Source organism: Diuraphis noxia, unplaced genomic scaffold, assembly GCF_037042655.1.
Source record: "Diuraphis noxia isolate RWA-SAM2 unplaced genomic scaffold, SU_Dnox_SAM2 contig0001, whole genome shotgun sequence".
NCBI classification, from domain to species: Eukaryota; Metazoa; Arthropoda; class Insecta; order Hemiptera; family Aphididae; genus Diuraphis; species Diuraphis noxia.
The window spans coordinates 104,373,325-104,398,215 of record NW_028301711.1 but is presented as its reverse complement, the minus strand read 5'-3'; the positions used below and the strand labels follow the sequence as shown (position 1 = coordinate 104,398,215).

At 27.8% G+C, this 24,891-nt stretch overlaps 1 protein-coding gene across 1 annotated transcript in view; it reads left to right on the top strand.

Moving 5' to 3' along the window:
* The window catches only part of LOC107168230 (E3 ubiquitin-protein ligase MARCHF2-like), a 33,019-nt gene that overhangs the window by 2,580 nt on the left and 5,548 nt on the right, over positions 1-24,891 (top strand). Inside the window, exons 2-3 of the mRNA XM_089216039.1 lie at positions 12,922-13,086; positions 24,088-24,251. Coding sequence (XP_089072165.1) covers positions 12,922-13,086; positions 24,088-24,251 — 329 coding nt within the window. The remainder of the gene's footprint in view (positions 1-12,921; positions 13,087-24,087; positions 24,252-24,891) is intronic.

Genomic DNA, 24,891 nt, shown 5'->3' with positions numbered 1-24,891 from the left:
GCATATTATGTACCCACGTTGGAATACACACTTTTAAAATTTTTAAGCTTATACAGTGTCATAATATGACATCAACATTTCGTTGACATTAATATTTTATTGTAAAAAATAGATAAGTATATATGACATGTCTAATTTTTTTTTCTCTAGCTTTACATAATAATATATTAGTTGGAATAGCTAATGACAGTAACAAACACACAATATTATACTTATAATAAATAAATAGATGATAAATTAATTCAACTACTATATACTACCATAATACACGAACATTAACTAACTATATAATATATTTTTATTACATAACATACAAAATTAATTATTAATTATTATTTATGTAACCGCGGTCGAGGAGTTTGGTAACTATATTCGTCGTTAATCCTTTTCACTTATGAGTTCTTCTGCATGTAATTTGTTCAAATCATACTCAGTGATGGCAATGTGTCCTATGGTTTTCTCACAATTGCAGTTTGTTGAATTACTTAAGCACTTAAACCGAAATGCCCCATTTATGTTCAAGTGTTGGCATATTCGGCCTTTTCTCTGTCCACTAATTCTCATAACTATAACAATTACATATTAATTCATTATAATGCACACAAAATGATAGAAACATATAAAATAATATTAAAATAATAAAAATAACTATAAAGTACCTATTATACTAAACACAAAATTAATATGGGTATAGATATTAGATACATAAGATAAAGTTTAGCAATATAATGCTATACGGCACCTACTACACTTACTATGTGCACCTTAACCTATAAATAAACATTGTTTGTGAACTAAATTAACATTCTGGTTGAACGTTACCTAACAAATTGTTACAGAATAGGTACACATTTTTTGTGCATTCAGGGCATTTAAGAAATTCAATGTTAAATTTTATTAAGTGTTTGTCATAATTTAGATAATATAATAATTTTACTATTATGAAATTATACATATTATATATATAATATATTATAGTAGGTATCGGTAGGTTGATGTTTATTAAATTATAAAATTACTATTATTTGGCTGTCGCGTTATTGAAACAATGAAACTATTTTGAACTGATAAATGTTTGTTGAAATAGTTTTGTTCTAATATTTAATCAAAAATAATCTTAAGAAAATGTGAAACCAGAAAATTCGTTTTTATCGTTTAATAACATAACATATTACATTATATTATCTGCCGAGAAACTTTATGTATGAAATTTATATTATAGACAATAATATTATAATAATATAATATGATAATATAAATACTATTTATTTATCGTGTAACCTAACCCGAAGTTATAACAAGCGAATTTGAAACACTATTATTAAAAATATTGTGAGTATTTGTTGAGCTAGATTTATTAATAAAAGCTAAAAAAAAAAAATTGTGAGCTTGTGAGCGTTGTAATTGAATGTTATTTTGTTTAAATATTTTGTTTTTAAAGAGAAGTATAACATTTTTATTTGGTTTGACTGAAAAAAAGGTATGATTGTATTTGGCACTGATGAGTGTTAATTGTTTATATTGATAATTTTTAACATGCATTTGATGACACATTTATTCTAGAATTTTATCTACATTATTTTTTTATTAATTGAAAAATAGAAAAGAAATACATATACTTAATATTAAGATAAAATGAATAATAATTATGGTGGTTGGTTGGTATACACAAAATCAACTCAACGTGATCCAAAATTGAATAATATTATAAGAAAATGTATCTAGGAAAAAGTTAAATATATTTTGTCAATGATGATGACTTAATTAAATCTCATGTAGTCCTGTATAATATTATGAACACGAGTCGTATTTTGGCTTTTGTTGCTCGGCATTATACATTTATCTCTTATGCAGCAACATAATTAAAAATTAAAAATAATTATTAAAATAACACGGATTAGATTATAAATGAAATAATGGCAAGTTGACAATATGATAATTAATAGCACGTGTTTGTCTTTTCTATTATTATTTAAAATCAGAGATTGGAATACACAAATAGGTTCAACATAATAAAAAGCCGACAATCATTAAAGTTGTAGGTAACCGCTCAGCGGTGTGCGTCGCCATTGCATATGTCACTGTAATGGGTGTGTAACATTTGAATTCAATGATAAATCATAGTCTTCTTCTTCTTCTGGCTTTATCTACTCTATCCGCCATCACTACTTCACGCCACTTCTCTCGATCACATACTATACTTCTCCAATCATCAATTCCTATCCTTTTTAGATCTTCCTCGACTACATCTATCCACCTTTTCCTCGGGCGTCCTCGTGGTCTCTTACCGCAGGTTTCCAAGACATTACTGTTTTGGTGATCTTGTAATCACCCTCTCGCATAATGTGCCCAAACCACTGGATTCTCTGCCCACTTATGTAATATTTAATTGGAGTCATTTCTGTTTCTTCAATTAGTTCTTTGTTATACTTTCTTCTCCACATACCGGTGTTCGCGTCTAATTTGGGTCCACATATCACACGCCATATCTTGTTTTCAAAGGTAGTTAGTCTTCGTTCTGTTACGCTTGTAGTCGTCCATGCTTCGCATTCATATGTTAATATAGCTCTCACTATTACTGTGTAGAGTCTAACTTTTGTTTTCTTTGATAGCATTTTACTTTTGAAAAATTTGGATAATGCAAATGACGCCTTCCCTGCTTTTATTATCCTTAATCCAATCGCTTGTGACCATTCATTCTTTGTATTGATACATACGCCAAGGTATTTGAACTCATTAACTTTTTCATATATCCATTTATTCAAGTCGGGGTCCGTGAAATCTGTATTCGTGTCTAATAACTCCATGATCTTTGTCTTTTCGGTGTTTATTTTTAGACCTAATTTTTCTGCTGCTTTTTCTAGAACTTTCGTTGCTTTCTCTGTGTCATCTCTGATATTGCCTATAATGTTTAGGTCATCAGCAAAACCTAGGATTTGAATTTTTTGCTGATTTATTTCTACACCCGTTGCCTCTTTTTGTATCTCTCTGACCGCTTTCTCTAGAGCTAGATTGAACAATACTGGAGATAATGCAGCCCCTTGCTTTAGCCCTGTTTCCACTGTAAATGTTTCGGAGATTGTCTGGTCTATCCTGATTTTATACTGTGTTCCTTCCATACACATTCTGACTAAGTTCCTTAGCTTCTTCAGTATACCAAATTCAGTCATTACGTTGTACAGGCTCTCTCGATATATGCTATCATAGGCTTTTTTAAAGTCTATAAATATCTGCCAGAGGTTTTGTCGAAATTCATATTTCTTTTCTATGATCTGACCTATAATTGTAATTTGTTCAATAGCTGACCTCCCCTTTCTGAAACCATATTGATATTCACCTAGGCTTTCTTCTATATAGGGACTTATACGGTTCAGTAGCACTTTGAAGAATACTTTATATGCCGAGTTTAGGAGCGATATTCCTCTGTAATTTCCACATTCAGTTTTATCACCTTTCTTGTGAATGGATATAATTACTGCTTTTTCCATTCTTCAGGCATTTGTTCTTCTTTCCAAGTCTTTCGGCATATTTTGAATATAACCTTTTGCATTTTTTCGCCCCCGTATTTAATAAGCTCAGCCGGTATATCATCAGATCCTGGAGCTTTCCAGTTCTTTAGACTGTTAATAGCAATCTTGACTTCATCCAATGTTATATCACTAGTCATTGGTTCCGCTGTCTGGTATTGCACGTTTCCTATCGGGTTTACTGGCATTTAGAAGATCTATGAAGTACTCGCTCCATCTTTTAGCTTTATCGCTTGGTTCCATAAGAGTATCTCCATTACTGTCCTTTATTGCCTTTAAGGTTGGGTTGAAATCTTTATACCGTCCAATAGTCTTGAAGAAGTTTCTAATTTTTCCTTGTGAGCGATCCTTTTCAGCTTCTTCCAAAATCTCATTAATGAACTTCCTTTTTTCTCTCTGTATTATTCTCTTACAATTTTTTCTTTCATTGAGAAAAATATTCTTCTCAGTCTGATTCCCAGTTCTTATAAAATCTGATCTTGCTATACGTCTTTTTTCTATGGCTTCTCTACATATCTCATTATACCATTTCTTTTTTCTTACTCTTATTTCCATTTTGCATTCCACCGATGCTTTGCTCCGCTGCTTCTTTTATAACTAGGCTGATCTTGATCCAATCCGTTACTATGTTCTCGGCTCTCCAATCGCTCAGCTTCACATCAATACTCTCTGCATATTTTTTTCTAATATTTTCGTTTTTCAGTAGGTCTACGTTAAATTTCACATTTCTTCTCTTTTAGTCTTTTCATGCCTTGTAATCTGAGTTTGACATTCGATATCAGCAGGAAGTGATCTGTGTCGATATCCGCTCCTCTGTAGCTTCTTATGTTCTTTATTCTGGATCGAAATCTATTATCGATTAATATATTATGATCAATCTGGTTAAGCGTATTACCATCCGGAGAATTCCATGTAGCTTTATGTATATTTTTGTGTGGGAATGTCGTACTTCTCACTACCATATTGTTTGACGCTGTGAATGAGATGAGTCGTAGTCCGTTTCTATTACTTATGGAATTTAGGCTTTCTTTTCCTATTGTCGGAGCATATTGTGGTTCTATCCCACATTTAGCATTTAAGTCTCCTAGCATAATTTTGACGATATTCCCATGTAAACTATCCCATGTTTTTTCCAATTTATTATAAAACTCATCTTTCACTTCATCTTCACTCGTTTCCTTCGGGGCATGTACGCACACTAACGTAGTGTTAAGTGGTGTCGTGTTTAGTTTTAGACATGCCATTCTCTCTGATACTGGTATAAACTCCTTCACATACTTTTCTAGCTTTTCTTGTACTGCAAAGCCACTTCCGAAATGATGTCTATCTGTTAATCCTGAAAAATATACTAAATAATGTCCGACTTTCACTTGTCCTATTTCAGTCCATCTAATCTCTTGTAGTGCAGCTATATCAATATTGTATGTATCCAGTGTATCTACCAGATTCTGGCATGCACCAATTCTAAAAAGGCTTGTTGTATTCCATGTTGCAATCTTTAACTCTGCTGACCGTTTTCCATGTCCAGTATTTAATCCATTTATTTGTGTTCGAGGCTTGATTTGTGATGGTATCGTAACAGTGTTTTTTTTTCCAAGGAAGGGTTGTTAGCCCTTCGCTCAACCCCCAATCTGGAGGACCAGGCTACCCCAACCAATTAAGGTCAGGGTAGGGCTATTGCGGTGTATTTATTCAAATACACCGGGCGACGAGGACGCCACTTTCCCTACGCCAAAACATTTGAATTCAATGATAAATCATAGTATTAAAAAAAAAAGAAATATTTTGAGAAAAGACTGTCTATCAAACTAGGATATTTATTATCCATTTACCTATGTTGCTATTAGTAATTTATTTTTATTTTAGTAGGACAGTAGGTCTAATTCTATCCAAAAACATTGCATATAATATAAGTACTAGCTATGTAATAATTATTCTAATATTATTTACATAGCTTAGATTTTAGAACATTTTCTAATTATTATAGGATAGGCACTGATAAAAATCGCAAAATGGCCTATACATTTGTTTTATTTACTTTAGACTCCGAGTATGAAATTTTATAATACTTTTTTTTTGCACATATTTGAATTATTTCAAATTTTAGTGACATTTTTCAAGTTTTGGTGCTATTTTTTGCTAATATGAGTTATATTATATAGATTTATATTGTATTTTCGTAGATCTCGCTTATATTAAATAAAAAATAGTAGAAACATTTTGCAATTTATGTAAATCTAAAATAAAAATACCCATATTTTCATTTCATATTATCATAGGTATATTTTTAAGAGTTCTTGGGATTAGGCGTTGGCCTTTCCACCAGAATAAATATAATTTATTATGACTCCATATAAGTTATATTTATATAGTTCTAAATAAAAATTATTTAATAAATATAAATATTTTAAATTGTTAACAGAAGAATGCATTTAAAAGAATGTTCTTTTTGTCTTTAAAGGTATATGTTTTAGTACTTATTTAAAAGAATTTTAGGTAATATTATAGCTCATATTTCAGTTCTTCAGTATAAAATCTAAGCCCTGATTATTTTATACAATATTAAGTACCAGCTGTTATTAACTTAAATGTCATTGACATGACCCACCATCCTACGATCTTTCACAAAATAATTCACGATTTTGAAAAGTTTTAGTTAAGACTTCAGAAGTGAATCCGTTAAATGGATGCCTAAACTAGTAGAGTTTCTGATCTAGAATAATGGGGATTTCTTGAACATCTAGATGGACATTTATATTTTTAAAACCCAAAAATTACAATTTAAAAAAAAAATACAAGAAATAAAAATAAAAACAATAATATACAGTGGTCGTTTAATCATGTTGTTTATTGTGTTCACTATTTATAAGGATTACCTAAGTATTATTGTTAGTAAATTTGTTTACAATTAAGACAACAAATTATATATAATTGTACCTACTATAAAAATATAAGATTGCAATACAAATGAATTGATAAAAATATAGAAAACTATTTAAATACACAAAGAAGTGTATTTTCATATAGTCACTACCTGTATAAGTTTAATTAATAACTAACTTTTTTGTGATCTAGAAGCGGTGAATGATAAAATATTAAAAGTATTCTTTTTTTATCATCAAAGAATGTCTTTGATACGGTACCACGCCCTATACAATAATAATAATAATATGCATTTTAGCAGCTTTATGCAATAATATTATAATCATATTATTAACCTACATAAAGGTCTGTGATACAGACAATTTATCCAAGTTGAATTTGTCGTCATCACGAGTACAGAAGTTTAGGTAACATAATATATTATAATGCGTCTAGGTAGTCTAGGTACAATACATACACCAAACATGACGGCTGAAAATTAAAAAACGATGAGGGTGTTGACATGTTAAAAAAAATAACTAAAACTAAAAGTAGAGCACGTCACGTATATGCATCTATTTGACTAGACCTTGACACTTCTGTGGTGGCCGAATCTCTATGGTAACAGTCCCGATTCTTCGTTACATGCAAATAGTCATAATCTCACCATCTGAGACCTCGCCAAATCGAATGGGGTAAAATATTAAATAGGTAGGTACAAAACATCGAACCATATATAATAACATATTAAAATATAATATGGTAGGTGGTCAGTCAATCATATTTTGCTGTTAATTCATTATTAATTTTTTTTTTTGCATTTATTCAAACCACGTAGTTGTTAGGTACAATGTGTACGTTATTTTAAAATACATTAATTCATTATCAATCATTACTCATCTATATTAACTTTGTAGATGCCTAATATAATTATTAAATATACCTATGATTATATTTTATGGGCTGCCAAGCTCAGAAACGTTAAATAAAAAACCCTTAGGATTGTAAAGATAACTAATGCCACATATACGATATACTGTGTAATACTATTGATGGTCGTATGATGCGATTGAGCCCGCCCCGTATAAATAAATAATGTAGACTGTAGACACATATGCCTGCTATAATATTACAAATATAATTTATTCTTTTGTATATATTTAGATATATTATATTGTACCTACTCACTTGAGTATTAACATAGCATGTTATTATGATTATATATAACCAGGCCTAAAGATTTATTGGTTTTTACGAACCCTAAATCTCTAATATTATTAATGGGCGCTGTCTTCCTCCGTATCCGTGTAAACTGTGTAATATGTATGATTAGTATTCAGAATTATGTCTTTATTCATCAAATTAGATGTTATTATTTAAGTAAAACGATTTCACTAGTCATTATTAGCACATTCATATAACCTGATGTAAACAAGTTGGATCGAATGCAAACAATCTTCTCGAACTAATCGAAAAAAATGAGACCTTTATTGATTGATTGCAGCATAAAAGCTAAATTCACTAAATTAGCCAATCTCATTTTTCAAAGCATGCCCTCATCAGAAGACTAACTAGCCAAAACATCTTTAATAAACTCATGTTATATTTTACGATAATTTCAGTTTTTTTGTGAATCCCAATGGCCTATGTTATCGAGGGTCTTAAATTAGGGCATGTACCAGTTGCCCCCAAAAGTACCTTTTTTTATACCAATTCCCCCCAAACTACCTAGAGCAAAATGTACCAGTTGCCATCATATTATATATATGATGGCAATATAATAATCGTATTATTATATACGATTATAATATGTAGCATGTAAAATATGGGAGGTAAATATACAAATAATAAATAAAATTATTTATAAAAATAATGTAAAATACCTACCTAGTATAAAATGATAAAATCAAATTTTGATATTCGCAATTATATATTATGATATTGTATTTTGTAATAAAAAATAAATATAATATATTATACAAATATTATGGATAAAATAAAAATTGTATGATTAATAATAGCCTACTACTATAGGTGCAAAGCCAGGATTTTACAAAAACGCGTAAATTTAGGCGCGTCTAAGTGGATAGCCGATTTACATAATTATTATATCTAATTTTTTTTTTTGACAAATTATGCCAAATAATAATAATATTTATTATTTTATTAACTTTTTCATATTATTTTGTTAAAAATTGCCCCATAATTATAATATTTATTATTTTATTAACTTTTTCATATTATTTTGTTAAAAATTGCCACATAATTATAATATTATTATTTCATTGACTTTTTCATATTATTTTATTGGTAATTATTATAAGCATATGAATATTTTCTATAATTTTAAACAAATTATCACATTTAATATGCCACTTATCATTATAACTAGAGCCCGGAATTATATTCTTTTGCATATATTTTTTGAGTCTATGCAGTCAGACGAGGGTTCGAAATCTTTACGAATCATGAAACAGGTGTAATAATGGCAAAAGTTTTTCTTGCATATTTGAGAATATTTCAAGATAAAAGAATATTTTGTATAATAAAGAATATCAGAGAATATATTGATTAATTTGTATAGATGCTCGATATTTTTGGTTGCAGTGACGTAAATAATATAAATTATATTAGGTATGTCCGATAATAGTGATAATTATATGATATTGAAAATATACTATATATTTTATATACCATCGTCCATCGTAGATACGATTGTTATACTCTACGTATAGTAATGTGCTACAATCCACTGTAGTACCTATATAAGATACGTGACTTATTCTATAAGATACCTAACAATGCCCGACAAAAGATGGAATTACAACACAAAAATAGCTAGCTCTAGTCTAGCTCCAATCTTGTATCAGTTGTATCGTTGTATCTATTTATATCAGTTTTTTTTATTATTTTCTTAATTTTGTTGCATATTGAGAATATATTAATAAAAAAGCATATTTTATTATGATTTTTAAAGAATATTGTAAGAAAATTTTGAACTTTTTAAGAGAATATTAGCATCTTATTTCGGCTATTTTTAAAGAATATAATTCCAGGCTCTAATTATAACTATATTTATTTATGAATCTTTTATTTCTATCGTTTTATACTATTTTATATTATTTTTATAAATAATCATATTTATTATTTTTATATTTACCTTCCCTATTTTGAAGGCTATATTATATTGTAATCGTGTATATATTAACATGTGAGGCCTGTGAGGGTAACTGGTACATTTGGTCGAGGGCAACTGGTATATTTTAAAAATCCCGATAACAGCCGTGTGGGGCAATTGGTCAACACCCTTAAATTAATTTGAAAAAAATAATAATAACCACTTGATCCACAATAGAATAGTTCAAGTACCTTACTATATTGTGGCAACATATTAATCAAACATGCAGTTTACTCGGAATATACTGGAACACTGAGACAATGTTAAAATAGCACTTTTACAATTTTGTTGCGAAAGACTGAGGAAATTATAACCGGCTAAGTAGGTACCTACCAATTACCATCTAGATTATATAAGTAGTTTTAAACTTAATCCATCATCGATTTACGTCTGGGGCAGTCACCGATTTCGAAAGTGATCTTATTTAATTTGGCCCAAAATAGATATATATTATACATAAGTTCCTTTTTTTGTTTTTACCTCGACAAATTAATGGTTTATCCCATCAAAGCTGACGTTACAGTTGTATAAATAGTACATAATTCAAAGCTTCGAGGTTTTCACTGATTTTGGAAGAGCTCGTATTGTAATACCTAACTGCAGGGAAAAGTCGATAGAAACGAATCAAAGCCGATAAATGTAAATTAATTGTACTATATATACAACATAAATTTAGCGTAGTAGTAATATAAAGTAGTAGGTGTATATAGTATAATATAAGTAGCGAAAATTATGAATTTGTCATTTATCAGCTAACAACAATCACCTACAAAGTGAACATATTAAAATAGATACCTATGTACGCATAGGTAGGTACAACTTTGCCTACCATACGGTACCTATACGTCTAATTTTATGACCAAAGAAAAAAACTAATATAAACAATAACCGTGGAGGGAAAAACATAAAATCATTTGAAACCACCTACTTTGAATTAAATATGAATTCTACAATGTTATATTTATTTTATATTTGAATCAATTCTGTCATGTTTCATGACTGATAAAACAACTCTAATTTCGTCTCCATAAATATTAATATACAATATTATTACTATTATTTTTTTCATCGTATATATACGGTTAACATTAGGTATATCATTATTACTATATGACGAATTAGTTTGAAAACAATCAATATTCGTGGAGAACGTTTACAAAGTAAAGCATAATAATGGGATCATAAAAACGGCAATTAAAATAATTATAGCGTTATGGTTAAGTCATGTCAATGGCCAGCTATATTATACAGTAAACTTATCAATAAATATTAAATAGGAAGTTATCATTTCCCAGATCACTTAAATATAATAATATTATCGTGTTGAACATAAAATAATATTATAAAAACGACAAAAACTTAATCTTTGTAGTTTGTTTACTATAGTCTATAATATTCTTACATAGCGTATATTTTTTCCACGTTGTGAAATTCAAATTTCATGGATACTTGTTCAGTATTAGGAGATAATTCAATTTTAAACATAATTTTGAGCCTATACAATATACGTTCTTTAATATTTACTATATTTTTAATATAATAATATTATTAAAGACTCAACTACAAATACTTAGATACAACTCTATAGTATATTTATAACATACCTCGTCGTATTCAAATAACATGTTTCAAGACATACCAGCTAAGGTGAAATATTATAATTGTATCATCGTAAATTATATTTTAACAATTTTAACTAGGTACCTATGTTTTCGTTGATTATTTCACTATTAAGAATCGTTTTCCAAAACCATTCTTTTTTTTTTTTTTTTGAAACAATAATATCCTTGATTTATTTGTTGATTTTTTTGGTTATTATATTTTAATACCGTAGATATTAAAAACAATTATTACTTAGTTATACAGTATCCGTGTACCGTCTTGAAATACTAAGAATTTCATTTTCTGAAAATGTTTTGTATTAGCTGTTATAATTGATCAATTTTGTTATTATTCATGTCTATATTTTGTTCTTGTACCTAGTGGCCAAAGTTTAATAATTTTTTTTAAATCTTGTTGAAAGAGTTACTATATGTTTAATGTTTAATCAATAATTACTAATTCTAATGTATATTGTAAAATTTTTACCAGTGTAATATACATATATATGTGGAGTGTATTAATTTTCTGTGCATGGTTGGTACTTAGATATTGAATGTTGGATATTTGTTTTGTATTATATCCTTGCTCAATTTTAAAAGAAATATTATTTTAATTATCTAAAGTACCAAAAACTTAATAAAATACCAATATAGTTTTTTTTTTACTGGCAGTATATTCGTATCATTGTATACCTAAGTATTTTGTGTGATATCTTGGGATTTTTAACATTTATAATTTCTGTTTTATAGTTGTTTCATACGTATCATTCCATATAGACACACCACAATTAATTATAGAAGCGATTCCTTGATATCCCTTGATATTCCTTGAACACCACTATACGTTACAATTCAGTACCATCGTCACTATACTAATCGTTTTTACATCTTTAAAATACTCATACCTCGCTTAAAAATTAAAATATAATAAAAAAGCCCATGAGGTTGTCATAAGATAATAATCTTACCTTTAAATTTTATAAGAAGTCAATTCACTTTAAATTTTAAACTCACAGAGCTACACGTGATCTGCTTAGTGTAAAATTTGACATGTTATACACTTGTCATTGTAGGTACTTATACCTGCACTCTGCAGTCTGCAGTATTATATAGTAATAAAATGATAACATGCAGCGGTGTTCTCAGGGGAGAAGGGGGACTTAGGGGTTATATCCCCCACATTGTCTTTTTTCCTACCTACAGAAAACAACTTATTAGTTATAAGAGCAGTTTTGAGTCATTACTTAGTATTTTTTTATTAGTTATTAGCAAAAAGTTATTGTAAAATGTATTATTATTTATAAACTCCCCCTCCCCTATGAAAATTTCTGGGCACAACATAAGTTAACATGTTATGAGAAAAAAAATTGTAATAATAAAGAAAAAAGTGTTAAAATGGTACAACAAACGCGTTCAGAGAATTATTTTTCCTATGAGCATGTTATAATGTATATATGCAACCACGAAATATATCATGTTCTCGGTAAATCGAACATTCACGATAGGTACATAATAGTAGTAACAATAATAATAATATAATGTTTTACGGCGTTGTGTTCAAGCGGAGAAAAAATAAATATATTTTTGCCAATTTTCGATAGACGTCTATATTAATAATAATTGTAACAACAAGTACACTGCAGTGGCTCCTGTGGTGCAGACAACATTATTATACCTATTATACTTAGTACCCGTAACTCTGTTTTAAGGTATTATTATTTAATGTGTGTTTTTTTTCTATCCGTTGATAAAGTTCAACAGGTGGAGGAGGAGGAGGAGGAGGAGGAGGAGGAGGAAGAGGCGGTACAGATGGAACCGTTTTCGGATGACAATAAGAGACATGGTCGAGAAGACACGCAAGACAACGACGAATACGACGAGAATGACAAGCTAATAATGTGCCGGATTTGCTATGACGGTATATATGCACATATAGATACTACACTATATACGGGGTGATTTATGAAGCGTAAAACACTCATCATTTCAAAAAGTGTAAATGTTTTTGAAAATGTAATTTTACATAGCTTCAAGTCGTTTACAAAACAACGTTTTTATTAAAAAATTATATTTTTAACATTTTTTTATCACTATAATTTTTTAAGTATTTTACTTTTTTGAATGACAGCATTTAGTTTTAATTTGATATTCCAAAACAGAATATTTTTCTAAGTATTTCGATACATAAAAATTGAATTTAGGGCAAGTAGTTTACGAGATATAGCCATATAAGTATTTAAAGTATAGATGAGCGGAGTAGAGTGGTACGGGGTTAACCTGCGACATATTTGTCCACCACTCCGCTCATCAAAACTTTAAATATTTATAACTCATAAACTACTTGCCCTAAATTCAATTTTTATGTATCGAAATACTTAGAAAAATATTCCGTTTTGGAATATTAAATTAAAACTACATGTTGTCATTCAAAAAAGTAAAAAACTTAAAAATTATAGGGATAAAAAAATGTTAAAAATATAATTTTTTAATAAAAACGTTGTTTTGTAAACGACTTGAAGCTATGAAAAATTATACTTTCAAAAATATTTACACTTTTGGAAATAATGAGTGTTTTACGCTCCATGAATCACCCTGTATACTAATATTGAGTTCTAAGTAGTAATAAAGGTCGTGGACATTTTTTTCACTGTGTCCATGTTTCTCGAAAAAATTATTAATTTTGTTTTTTTTCTCCGATAGAAAATTAAGAATATATAATAAACATATTTTAGTCATACTAATTATACGAATCAAAATAAAAGAAAAATACTTTTGAATTATTAACAGTTATTTTTTTTATAATAAATATTATATTATATTTTCATCGAATTACATTTAATAAAAATAAAAAAGTGCTAAATAGGCAAAAATATCAGTTAAATAATTTAATATTTGTTGGAAATCCATAACCAACCTTTTTTTCTGTGGTAAAAAATTTATGCACATTGGATGAAAACAATATCTCATTTTTGGAGGTAAATGTACCCACCCGAAAGTAGGTAGCTTTACTGGGGAAGGCTAAGATATCATAACCTATCATTCGCTTAAAAATTTGATTTGAAACTTGAACACCGTGATCTCTATATTATCCTATCAAATTTCGCATACGATCATTAATATATTAATATGTTAAAATATTTTAATATTCAATTAAACTAGTTAAAATAGGCTTAAGTACTAATGTACTTTAATAAGAAATATGTTTACTTGGGGCATGATGATGAATGTTATCAAAATATTTTCAGATTTAAAAATTATTATCGTTTAGGCGTTTAGGCAATATTAAAACATAAATAAAATTATCTGGTAAAATATTTTTTTTTATTTTATAAAAATTATGCAAAAAAATGCATATTATAAAATATAAAAATAAAGTTAATATTTTTTTTAATTTAAAATGACAGCATACGGAAGTTTGTAAGATAATTTAAGATAATTAATAAAGTTAAAGCAAAGAAGCCAGGGGTGGACCTATGAAAGGTTTTGGGAGGTTAGCTAAAGCTAACCCACAATTTTTTCCTAAATAAAATGTGGCCCCTTAAAATGACAAAATACATAACATTATTATTCAAAAAAAAAAATAAAAAATGTACACTTATAATCATTATTCAAGGCAATAAAAATTTATAAAATTTACACAGATTCAAGAAGATTTCTATAAAAATATATTAATATACTTAAGTATATTATAATGGATACCTACAAAGTGATTTTTGAAGTATACTCACCCCCATTTTTTCCTTAACTAGTACATTTACTCAAATTCCGATTGTTAGAATTTTCAAGTACACCATATTTTCAAATTTCTGATACATTTTATATATCTTAAGGTTAGGTTAAGTTAATTATCCTGTGGTGGTACCAACTTCTATTTTTTAATTTAGAACCCTCTTTTTTTACTGAAAATTATCAAGTGGATAATTTTTTCGTTAATTATGATGTACCTATCTAAATCAATATTCTAATGAGTAGATTCTGATATAATAAAATGTTTATACAGGAATAATAATCTTTAAAAAATAGTTTTATAAAAATAAAAACCATATGTAAAATTATAGATATAGTATTTATTATACTTGGATCATTTTTACGAATTATTTATAGGTATAAATAAATCAATTGTAATTTATAACTTTTTCAAATCATCTAAGCTCCCTATCTACTTACACTTATTACCATAGACATATTATCCTTAAGGAACAAGGTTACATAACTCAAAAACTATTAGTTTGAATTTTGATTTAGATACATAAAAGTTCTCGAAAAAAAAATCTGCTTATAAATAAAAAATATATAAGGTTCCTACTTGAAAAACTGAAGTTTGTAAAATTTAAAATTTATTTAAGTAATATTTAGTTATGACTTATGTCATATAAATAATTGTATTGAATGTTGGTATCAAACTGTGATATAAATAATAAATAGTTAATAAAACTATTAAATAAATATGTAATAACTTTATAATAAATATTAAATAGCTGGTTAAAGATGCTAGCGTTTCTACACAGTGACCATCGTAAATGAGGCAGACCGGTATAATATCCTAAGTACGTCACTGATAGTAACAATACTATTAAAGTAATTACTATAGGTACCTAATATTCAATAAATATATAAAAGAAATTTATATATATATAATTTTATCGTTAGTAAATGTCTTATGATATCAATATTTTAATATTTGTGTTGGGAAAATATTTATTATAATTGAACAAAAATCTGTATGAGTACGTGGGATACCTATTTGAGCTTTGAATCCCATAAATAACACTTCTGAGCTCTGCTCATAGCTTATTATAATAATATATACTTATTCCCGATTTAAATATAGGTAGGTATTATTAATATAATTATTGCCTATAATGACAAAAAAATTTAAATATAAAATATAAATATTACGCATCAACACGTGTTGTTCATGAGTAGCGTGGTGTTTTTGTCTTATTCGAAAAATTAACAGCTACAAAATATAATACTAAATAATACCGAATTAAGTTATCAAGTATGATTTGTCATTCTGTGAATATAATGATATTATAACTATTATGTTATTTAATTGTGCTCATTGATTTGATGAATTTACAACATGATAATATAAAACATAATATCACCTTACTTATATCGAGATCAAATAAACGAAAATAAAACCAATTATCAAAAAAAGTTATCTATAAACACAATTATTTTATAAATATATTTGTCATTTTATATTAATCGATTATTTGAAACAGAAAGAATAAGAATGCGGTTATATTATAATATAGGTAATTACCTACTGTATACATTCTAATCTCTCCAATATTCATAATAACAATGTTAAGTCTTCCAGGCCATTTTTTAGTGATATTTTACTAGGTGTCCACTTTAAAAAAAAATTAGCTAACCTTTATTAATTTAAAAAAAAAAAACAACAAATTATAAAATAATTATATAATATAAACATATGATAAATATTAATTAAAATATATTATTTTATATTACCTAGGTTACACGTCAATTATTACAATTTTTAAGGTAATATAAGGTAACTAGCTGAACCCGTGCACTTCGTAGCCCGTTAAAAATCCTACCTCTTGAATGTCTCAAACTGTTAATTAAATTCGTTGCTTGTGATCATGCTAGCAGTATTTTTTTATACATATAGATAGATAATGGTTAAAATATACTAAGTAATAAACTTACACTGATAATCAATAATTTAGTTTATCATTATGTAAATTTATTCGTTTTATCGAGAAAAGTCCGACAATTCAAATATTCAATAGAATGATATTTAAGTCTGTCACTTTTTAACTTAGCCTATCTTATGCCCATAGGTCTAATATATTTCTGTACCAAATTTCGTCGCAATTTGTTCATCCGTTTAGAAATGCATAAAGGACAAACAGACAGAAATCCATTTTGATATATATATAGATGATACTAATAAGTACGTAATTATAGTTTATAATCATTGCATTTTTTTTTTTTAATAAACTATTTTAAATATTGTTATGTATATAATATAAGTACTCTGGACCTTTTTAATATGGACTTTTTAGGCTTAGGACTTTTTCACCCCGACTCATTTTACCACGATTCGATTATGTTACATGGCGATCTAATATTTAACACGCCGCATGGGCCATGAATCATATTCTTGCATACTATTTCATAAAGTATAAGATCTCTGTCTTTGTTCGGTATCTGGGCATAAATAATTTTATCAATTTCATCTGGCTGAATTTTCGTTTGAAACCACAAAAGAATGTGGCAGTGTGGCAAACCTCGTTTTTGCCATTCAACACTGTAAACATAGCAATTTACATCCCCAAAAATACATTTATTTTTTAATACATGGATAAAAAATTTTAGTTTGAGATGAAAAACTCTAGAGATTATTATCGTGTCTATCAAACGACTTTTGGTCTTGAAATAATTCATTTTTTATTTCCGGCCATTCCGGGTTGCATGTGAAAGTAATAAATAAATCTGGACGGCCATATGTACGAACATAAGTCATGGCATCCTGATTTTTTTCATGCATGTAAAGTGGGAAGCCAGTAAAAGAGGAGGGAAGAATTACTTGTTGCCCCATGGTATTAGCATTAATATTTGCATCATTGTTAACATCATCTCGGAGGTGAACATAATCATCCGCAGGTAGTTGTTTTTTATGGTTACGAATAAAGTGTAGTCTTTCAAAAATCATTTTTGCAAACATATCGAACATAGCGAATTGACTGGATAATGTTTTGTAATAATGTTCGAATAGATATTTGATCCGACTCTAACATATAATAAATTTGTTAAAATTTAGCATTATTTCCAATCTCGAGTAATAATAACTACCTATTAAATGATGCACTTGACCCTGAATTTTAAAATTGGGCATGAAGTTCTCTTCAGCTATTTCGTTTGCTCCAAACGATGTAATTTGAACAGAGTATTATACCATCTAAAATTATCAAGGAAATGTTTTGATAGAGGGTGAGAATTATCAATTATACTTTTAATTAAGTCTGGAAGATCCTCAAATTGGTGTAAAACAACTTTATAGGTTTCTTCTTTCCATTTTTTTGCATGGCACTTAGGACATAATATAATCATTGGTCCTATTTGAAGCGCTTTAATATTTAAATAATCAATCTCGGATTGATAATTAAACGCTGATTTCATACTCAAAGCGTTACGTTGCTCCTGTGCAAGTGTTTGAGAATGTACTGTTGTGATATCTTGTTGAATTCTGTTATACATTCGAGTTGCATAGGCAGTTCTTCTTCCAATGCGTGTTCTTGACGCTCTCGCCATGATAAGTAAAAATAAGTATATTTTATCAAACTAAGCACAAACTATTTAACAAAAAGATTTATGACACATTTATAATAATAATAATATAAAAAAAAACAAACATAGTATTAGGTTTCTATGAATCAGTAACCAATAGTAACTACATGTCATACAATAAGTTTACCATATGTTTCCATTTTATATAAGAACAACTCATCCTCTTTGGATAACAACTAAAAATATTTAGTATATTTTTTGGCCCAAAGAGGGTGCTACTACTGTGATTCTGTTTTTGATTTTTTATGAACTTCATAATTTTTTTTTATTGACAAAAGTGGTACTAAAACCTTCAGCAGAGTGTTGGGTTTCAGCAAAAAAAAATTTCAGCCAAATCGATTCAGTAGTTTTCTCGGTTAGCGCGGTCTAAGAAAAACCCTTACAATTTTATATAATAGTATAGATATATTAAGGTAATTATTGGGCATAACATAAATAATGTTTTACATTTTGTTTTTTTTCAATAAATAAATAGATAGGTAGGTATGTCATAATATTTCAGTTGGTACCTACTTCAAAATGTATTTTACTTTTTTACAGTAAGTATATGCAATAAATACATTGTGAAGTATTCACCTTAATATGAATTACTCTATACTTTATACTGATCTTAAAACATAACAAGTTAAGAAAAAAAATTTACCTCATTACTGCTACTTTCATTCAGGTTTTTTTTCGGGTGTGCGAAGTTTCAAGCAAGCCATTTTGAAATTTCACCAGGCCATATAAAAATAGATATACATACGTTTATGTATATTATCCTGCATTCAATTATTTCCATACATTTATTAATTTGATTTTAATCATATAAATAATTGTGCATTCGTGGCTCGTGCATTATTTTAGGCTTCAGCAAGGAGCAGGCCAATTGTAACATTCTAAAAGTAAGGGGTGCAACCGCACACCCTGCCACCCCCCAAATGATGTCCCTGCTTTCATTTTCATTTGTTGAAATAAAACAGTAAATTCTTTTTTCTTTTTTCCACTGTTAAATTTCAAAATGTATTAGTTTTAAATATTTTAATATTAAAATTACGACGTGTTTACTCTTTACACTACGTAATTCAAATTTTAAACTTTATAATGTGATAATAAATAATGACAATTAAAACAGATTAGATCGATAATAGTTTCACACAACAGATGAAATTACTTCAAATCAGAACGGACGCTCACCGAAAAGTCTGATAACCGCCTAAAGTGACCAGTATTGCCTTGCAATAAAACTATTTTTATTTTCCGATAATTAAGTTTAAAAAAATTAAATCTGAAATAAAGTATTAATAATATTACTAACTAATAATCGTTAGATACAGGATGTCAGGACACCCAGTGGGTGAATTATTTCATTACTGGGTGTCTAACTAGTCTTAACTGGGTGTCCATTTGGACACGGAAAATATACTTAAAAAATGCCCTGAAGTCTTCAGTGCCATGAAATCGTTGAAAACAGTGCACAAACAATATTATGTGTACCTAACAGAAGAAACCTCTACATTTATTATTTAGTTTTTTTTTTTTCATGTGACATGAAAGTTAATTAGGTTTTATAATCGTTGTAATAATAATTATTGTATTATTACACATGATCGTAATAAACGATTCCTGACATTAACAATAGTAACGAATGTTGAATAATTAATTACAAAAACAAACATGATGTAATTAAAGTACAATAAACGTTCCTAATTACAATCCTGGCCAAAAATGAGGTCATCTCTATGACTTTATTTAATATTAGTAATATATGCCTTTGCAAACAAATTTCAGTCAATATATAATTATTATAATTGGTACTACATATTATGCAAGTGCTTAAGATAGCAAAAAATATTATTTATGAAAGTATAGTTAATGATGAAAATTCTTAAAAAACATAGCATTTTTGGTGATTTTATGAGACAACAAACATTTTAATATAAATTGCCAACTCAAGGTGTTATAAAATATATAAATATAAATTCAAAGTCAACCTGACAACCTATATTACCCAATGATTATTTTATAGTTTTATACCATAATATTTTTTTCTGTATTAAATTTACAATTGTTTATAAAATCATAAATGATGCAATAATAAACAAATCACAGACATTTAGGTAACTAGTGTAATTTGTTATATTATAATAATTAATAATTAAAAATTAAAATCATAAGTCTATCAAATTTTTTTACGAACATATTTAATCATTTTTAGTGTATATAAACGAACCATCTCGCTACATTTTTAGATATTTTTAGACATATTTAGATATTTCTTGATTTTTAATGCATATAAATCCGAACCCTGCAAATAGGCAACACTGAGACGTATGGTCATTGGTCAGTTGTGGCCTGGCCAAGTCAGCGAAACGGCGATCGCTGACTGCACTCCCTCAAAATGTATTGAACAAATATGTTCAAGGCCCAACACATTCCTATATTTGTACCTAAACAGTGGGACCAGTGGCGTATATAAGGGGGGGGCCTAGTGGGCTGCAGCCCCTCCCGAAATTACAGTCTTAACTGTTAACTATATTGTAGTCTCTAGGTGCTAGATAATTATTGTTAGTCGCTATATATATTATAGCCCACCCCAAAAATTATTTCTATATACGCTACTGAGTGGGACATTTTTTTATTTAACCAACCAAGTAATCTGTACCCAGGCAGCCGCTGCATATGGATATATGGATTATTATTCGTAACTTTACCTATCAGCAAAGATCATCGGATATTGTCATATTGATGACTTGCATTTTTCTGCCTGCGTACCTATGATTATAACAATTTAGTACTGTCCAAAAAAAAACCATGTCGTTGTTCAGGTTTTAGTAATATATTATTTATTCAATTACTGCTGTATTGCTGTTTATTATATCATTCGCCTCGTACAAAACACATTTAATTGGCATGTATTATTATTATGCAGTACCTAGTTATTATTTTTTTACCCTTTTTCACATTTTGAATGAATAAATGTATGTAATTTTATATTATATACCTATTATATATATTGGCAGACGCCATCTGAAAAAAATAAAAAATATGTTTTCAACTAATAATTATTATTATTATGTACAGTTGTATTACAGTTATTATAGGCCACTATCACTTGTTCTTGTTGTTGTGTTCATATTGTACTTAACCATTATATTACTAGGTATATTATACATTTATATACAATAGTATCTACACAGTGATTCACCAAGCATACACACTACCATTTATTCCTTAAACAGTGCAGTTATTCAAAATTTAATTTTAGATTCTGAGTGGAGCGATGAATGTATTGATTTTTAACCATGATGTGTGTTTTTATTTATTTATTTTTTTTTGTGTCTGTCATCACGTTTTGGGGCAGTAAAAGTGCTTCGATTTTTAACTTCAGTACCTCGTTCGATCAGAAAGTGAATCTAGTTAGTAGTTGGTACTTTGGAGAGTCAAAAGTAAAAAATAATACTTTTCTGAATAATCGAGAAAAACAAACTAAAAATTTAGGGAAAAACGGGAAATTTTACGCACACTCATTTTTCGACAAAATTGATTTTGGTTTTTGATGTAACTTTAAAACAAATTAACATAGATACATGAAATTTTCACCGAATGTTTATATAAGTATATTCTACCTACTATGCAATTTTCAAAAATTTTCGACTTAAGTTTAACTATGCATAGGCATTTGAAATTTTCGATCATAATTAGTTTTTTTAAAATTAATATCGATAAAATTTATTTGTTAGGCAGAAAAGCTTGAAAATTTAATACAAGGCTCTTAACATATTGTTACAATAGCAGTTGAAAAATAAAAGAAATGCATATTCACAATTTTTTTTATAAGCATTCAAAGTTTGAATTTTGACAAAATACGTAAAAATCACAAAACTTCACAAAATATTTTAAGCTAGAAATTCATAAAAAATTTTATTTTTAAATCTAAGATTTGAAAATTTAATACAAGATTCCTAGATTCCAAGATTCAAGTTTTTCAATCTTTATCACAAATAAAAAGTCCACCGGAAATTCAAATTAAATTTATATGAGCATTTGAAATTTAAATTTTTACAACATTGGATTTTCACTTTTAGCGATTTCTTTATTTTGGTGTAACACTAAAACAAATGATTGCAGATACTTGAAATTATCACTGAATGTTTATATAGGCATTTTCTATATTTGATAAAATTTTCAAATTATTTAAATTTGTTTTGAGCTGTTTACTGACATTTTAATTTTTCAACTTTTTTAGTTTTTTTTTCTATAAATATCGATAAAAATGTGTGTTCGGTAGAAAAGCTTGAAAATTTAATACAAGGCTTCTAACACATTGTAACAATAGCAGTTAAAAATATTAAAAATACGTAGGCACGATTTTTTTTATAAGCATTTAAAGTTCAAATTTTGACTAAATACATAAAAATTACGGCACTGTTCAAATTATCTTAGATAGAAATTTATAAAAGTTTTTCTTTTTAATTCTAAGGTTTGAAAATTTAATACAAGGCTCCTAACATATTTTTACAATAGTAGTTGAAAAATAAAAGAAATACATAGTCACAATTTTTTTTTTTTTTTTATAAGCATTAAAATTTTGAATTTTGACAACATATTATGTAAAAATCACGAAAATTCGTAAATTATTTTATGCTAGAAATTCATAAAAAAATTTCCTTTAATATCTCAGATTTGAAAATTTTTAATAATTTATAATATATTCTAGACAAATAAACCGTCTTCGCTCAGAATCGTTTTTCGTATACAATGATATAATATCATTGGATTCAAATTTAATTCCATCCATTACAGTAACCCACTTGTAACCTACTGTACAGCAGAGCGACATCCACGACTTACCCGCCTTTTTAGAATTTTTAAATACACTTAAATAACATATTTTCAAATTCTTAAGATTTTTCATACTACCTATCTACTTAAATACTTATAGTATCTTGTAGCAATACAAACTTCTATATTCATTTTCATATAAGTAGGTATCCCAATTTTTATTGTAAATGATTATGTAGATGTTTTTTTTTTTTTAATATTAATGTAGGTACCTAGGTAGGTACTTGATTCAAAATTCGAATAAGTATAATTTTATCGATTACATTAATGTCTATACTGAGGATTATATTATTCCTTAAATATTATTTAACAAAAATATATAATAGATGTAATATTGGATGAATTATTATTATACTTGAACCTTTTTTACAAATCATTAATGCGTTTAAAATTAGATTTTGAATAGCTGCATTATTGAAACAAAAAAGGGGTGATTATGCTATGTGAATCATTCTGTATATAATATATAGGTCTACTAAAATTACTGCATTCGATATTTTAATAATAATTAGTAACATAATATGAGTATAATAAACTAATAACGAATGCGTTAAGCAGGTGCCATGATTCACATGATAGATAGGTACTCATATTATATTATAGGGTATAGGCGCCCTTTTTTAGTAAAAACGACATATTTGCAGTTTTCATTTCATACGTATTCTTAAGTGTTTTACAAAAGTGATGCTGCAGATGATTATAGCTACCTATATTATATTTGATGCACTATTAACTAATTATTGCTCATTGTGATGTTTATATTGTTTAGAGGACAAGAAAGAAAGCACAGTATCGCCATGCAACTGTGTCGGATCTCATGCACACGTTCACGTGACGTGCCTCGAACAATGGCTATCCGTATCAAAATCGAATAGATGCGACATTTGCAGTTACACTTTCAAGACAGTCGAACGTTCTTTAACCGTATACGAGGTAAACTAGCGTGTTATAAATAGGTATTTAGGTACCTTATCTGTTATCTTATATGCACCAAGACATAAAATATGTAATTTTAATATTAGTTTGGCCCTTTATTTAATTTAAAGAAATCATATTATATATTATTAACGGATATTATTATTATATTATAATAGGTTAGAATAGGTTAGATTGGGTTAGATAATTATGTAGTGATAATTTAAATTCATGCAGCCCTTAATTTATAACTAAAAAAATATTACTTTATTTTCTTTGTCTTTCTCTCTATTTTTTTTTTATTGATTTGTTTAGTCTAATACTCTAATAAATGGTTTTACAGTGTATTCCACATAAATAAATGTAATAATATAGGTACCTATAACCTAGGTATATTTTCATAGAACGATTGTTCCTACGAGCATCTACATTCTACACGTTTAATTTTCAATTCTATTATGCTACACAATTGATAATATTATTTATAAAATAATTTAGGAAAATTTCAATTAATATTTATTTCTATTAACTAAAAAATAAATATAATTCAATAAGACATATCAGTTTTAATGTGGTCGAATCTATATTATGGTGAAGGATGCCGGAAGGTCCAGTATTTATTATTATTACGACTTATAGAACAACCGTAGAACATTTA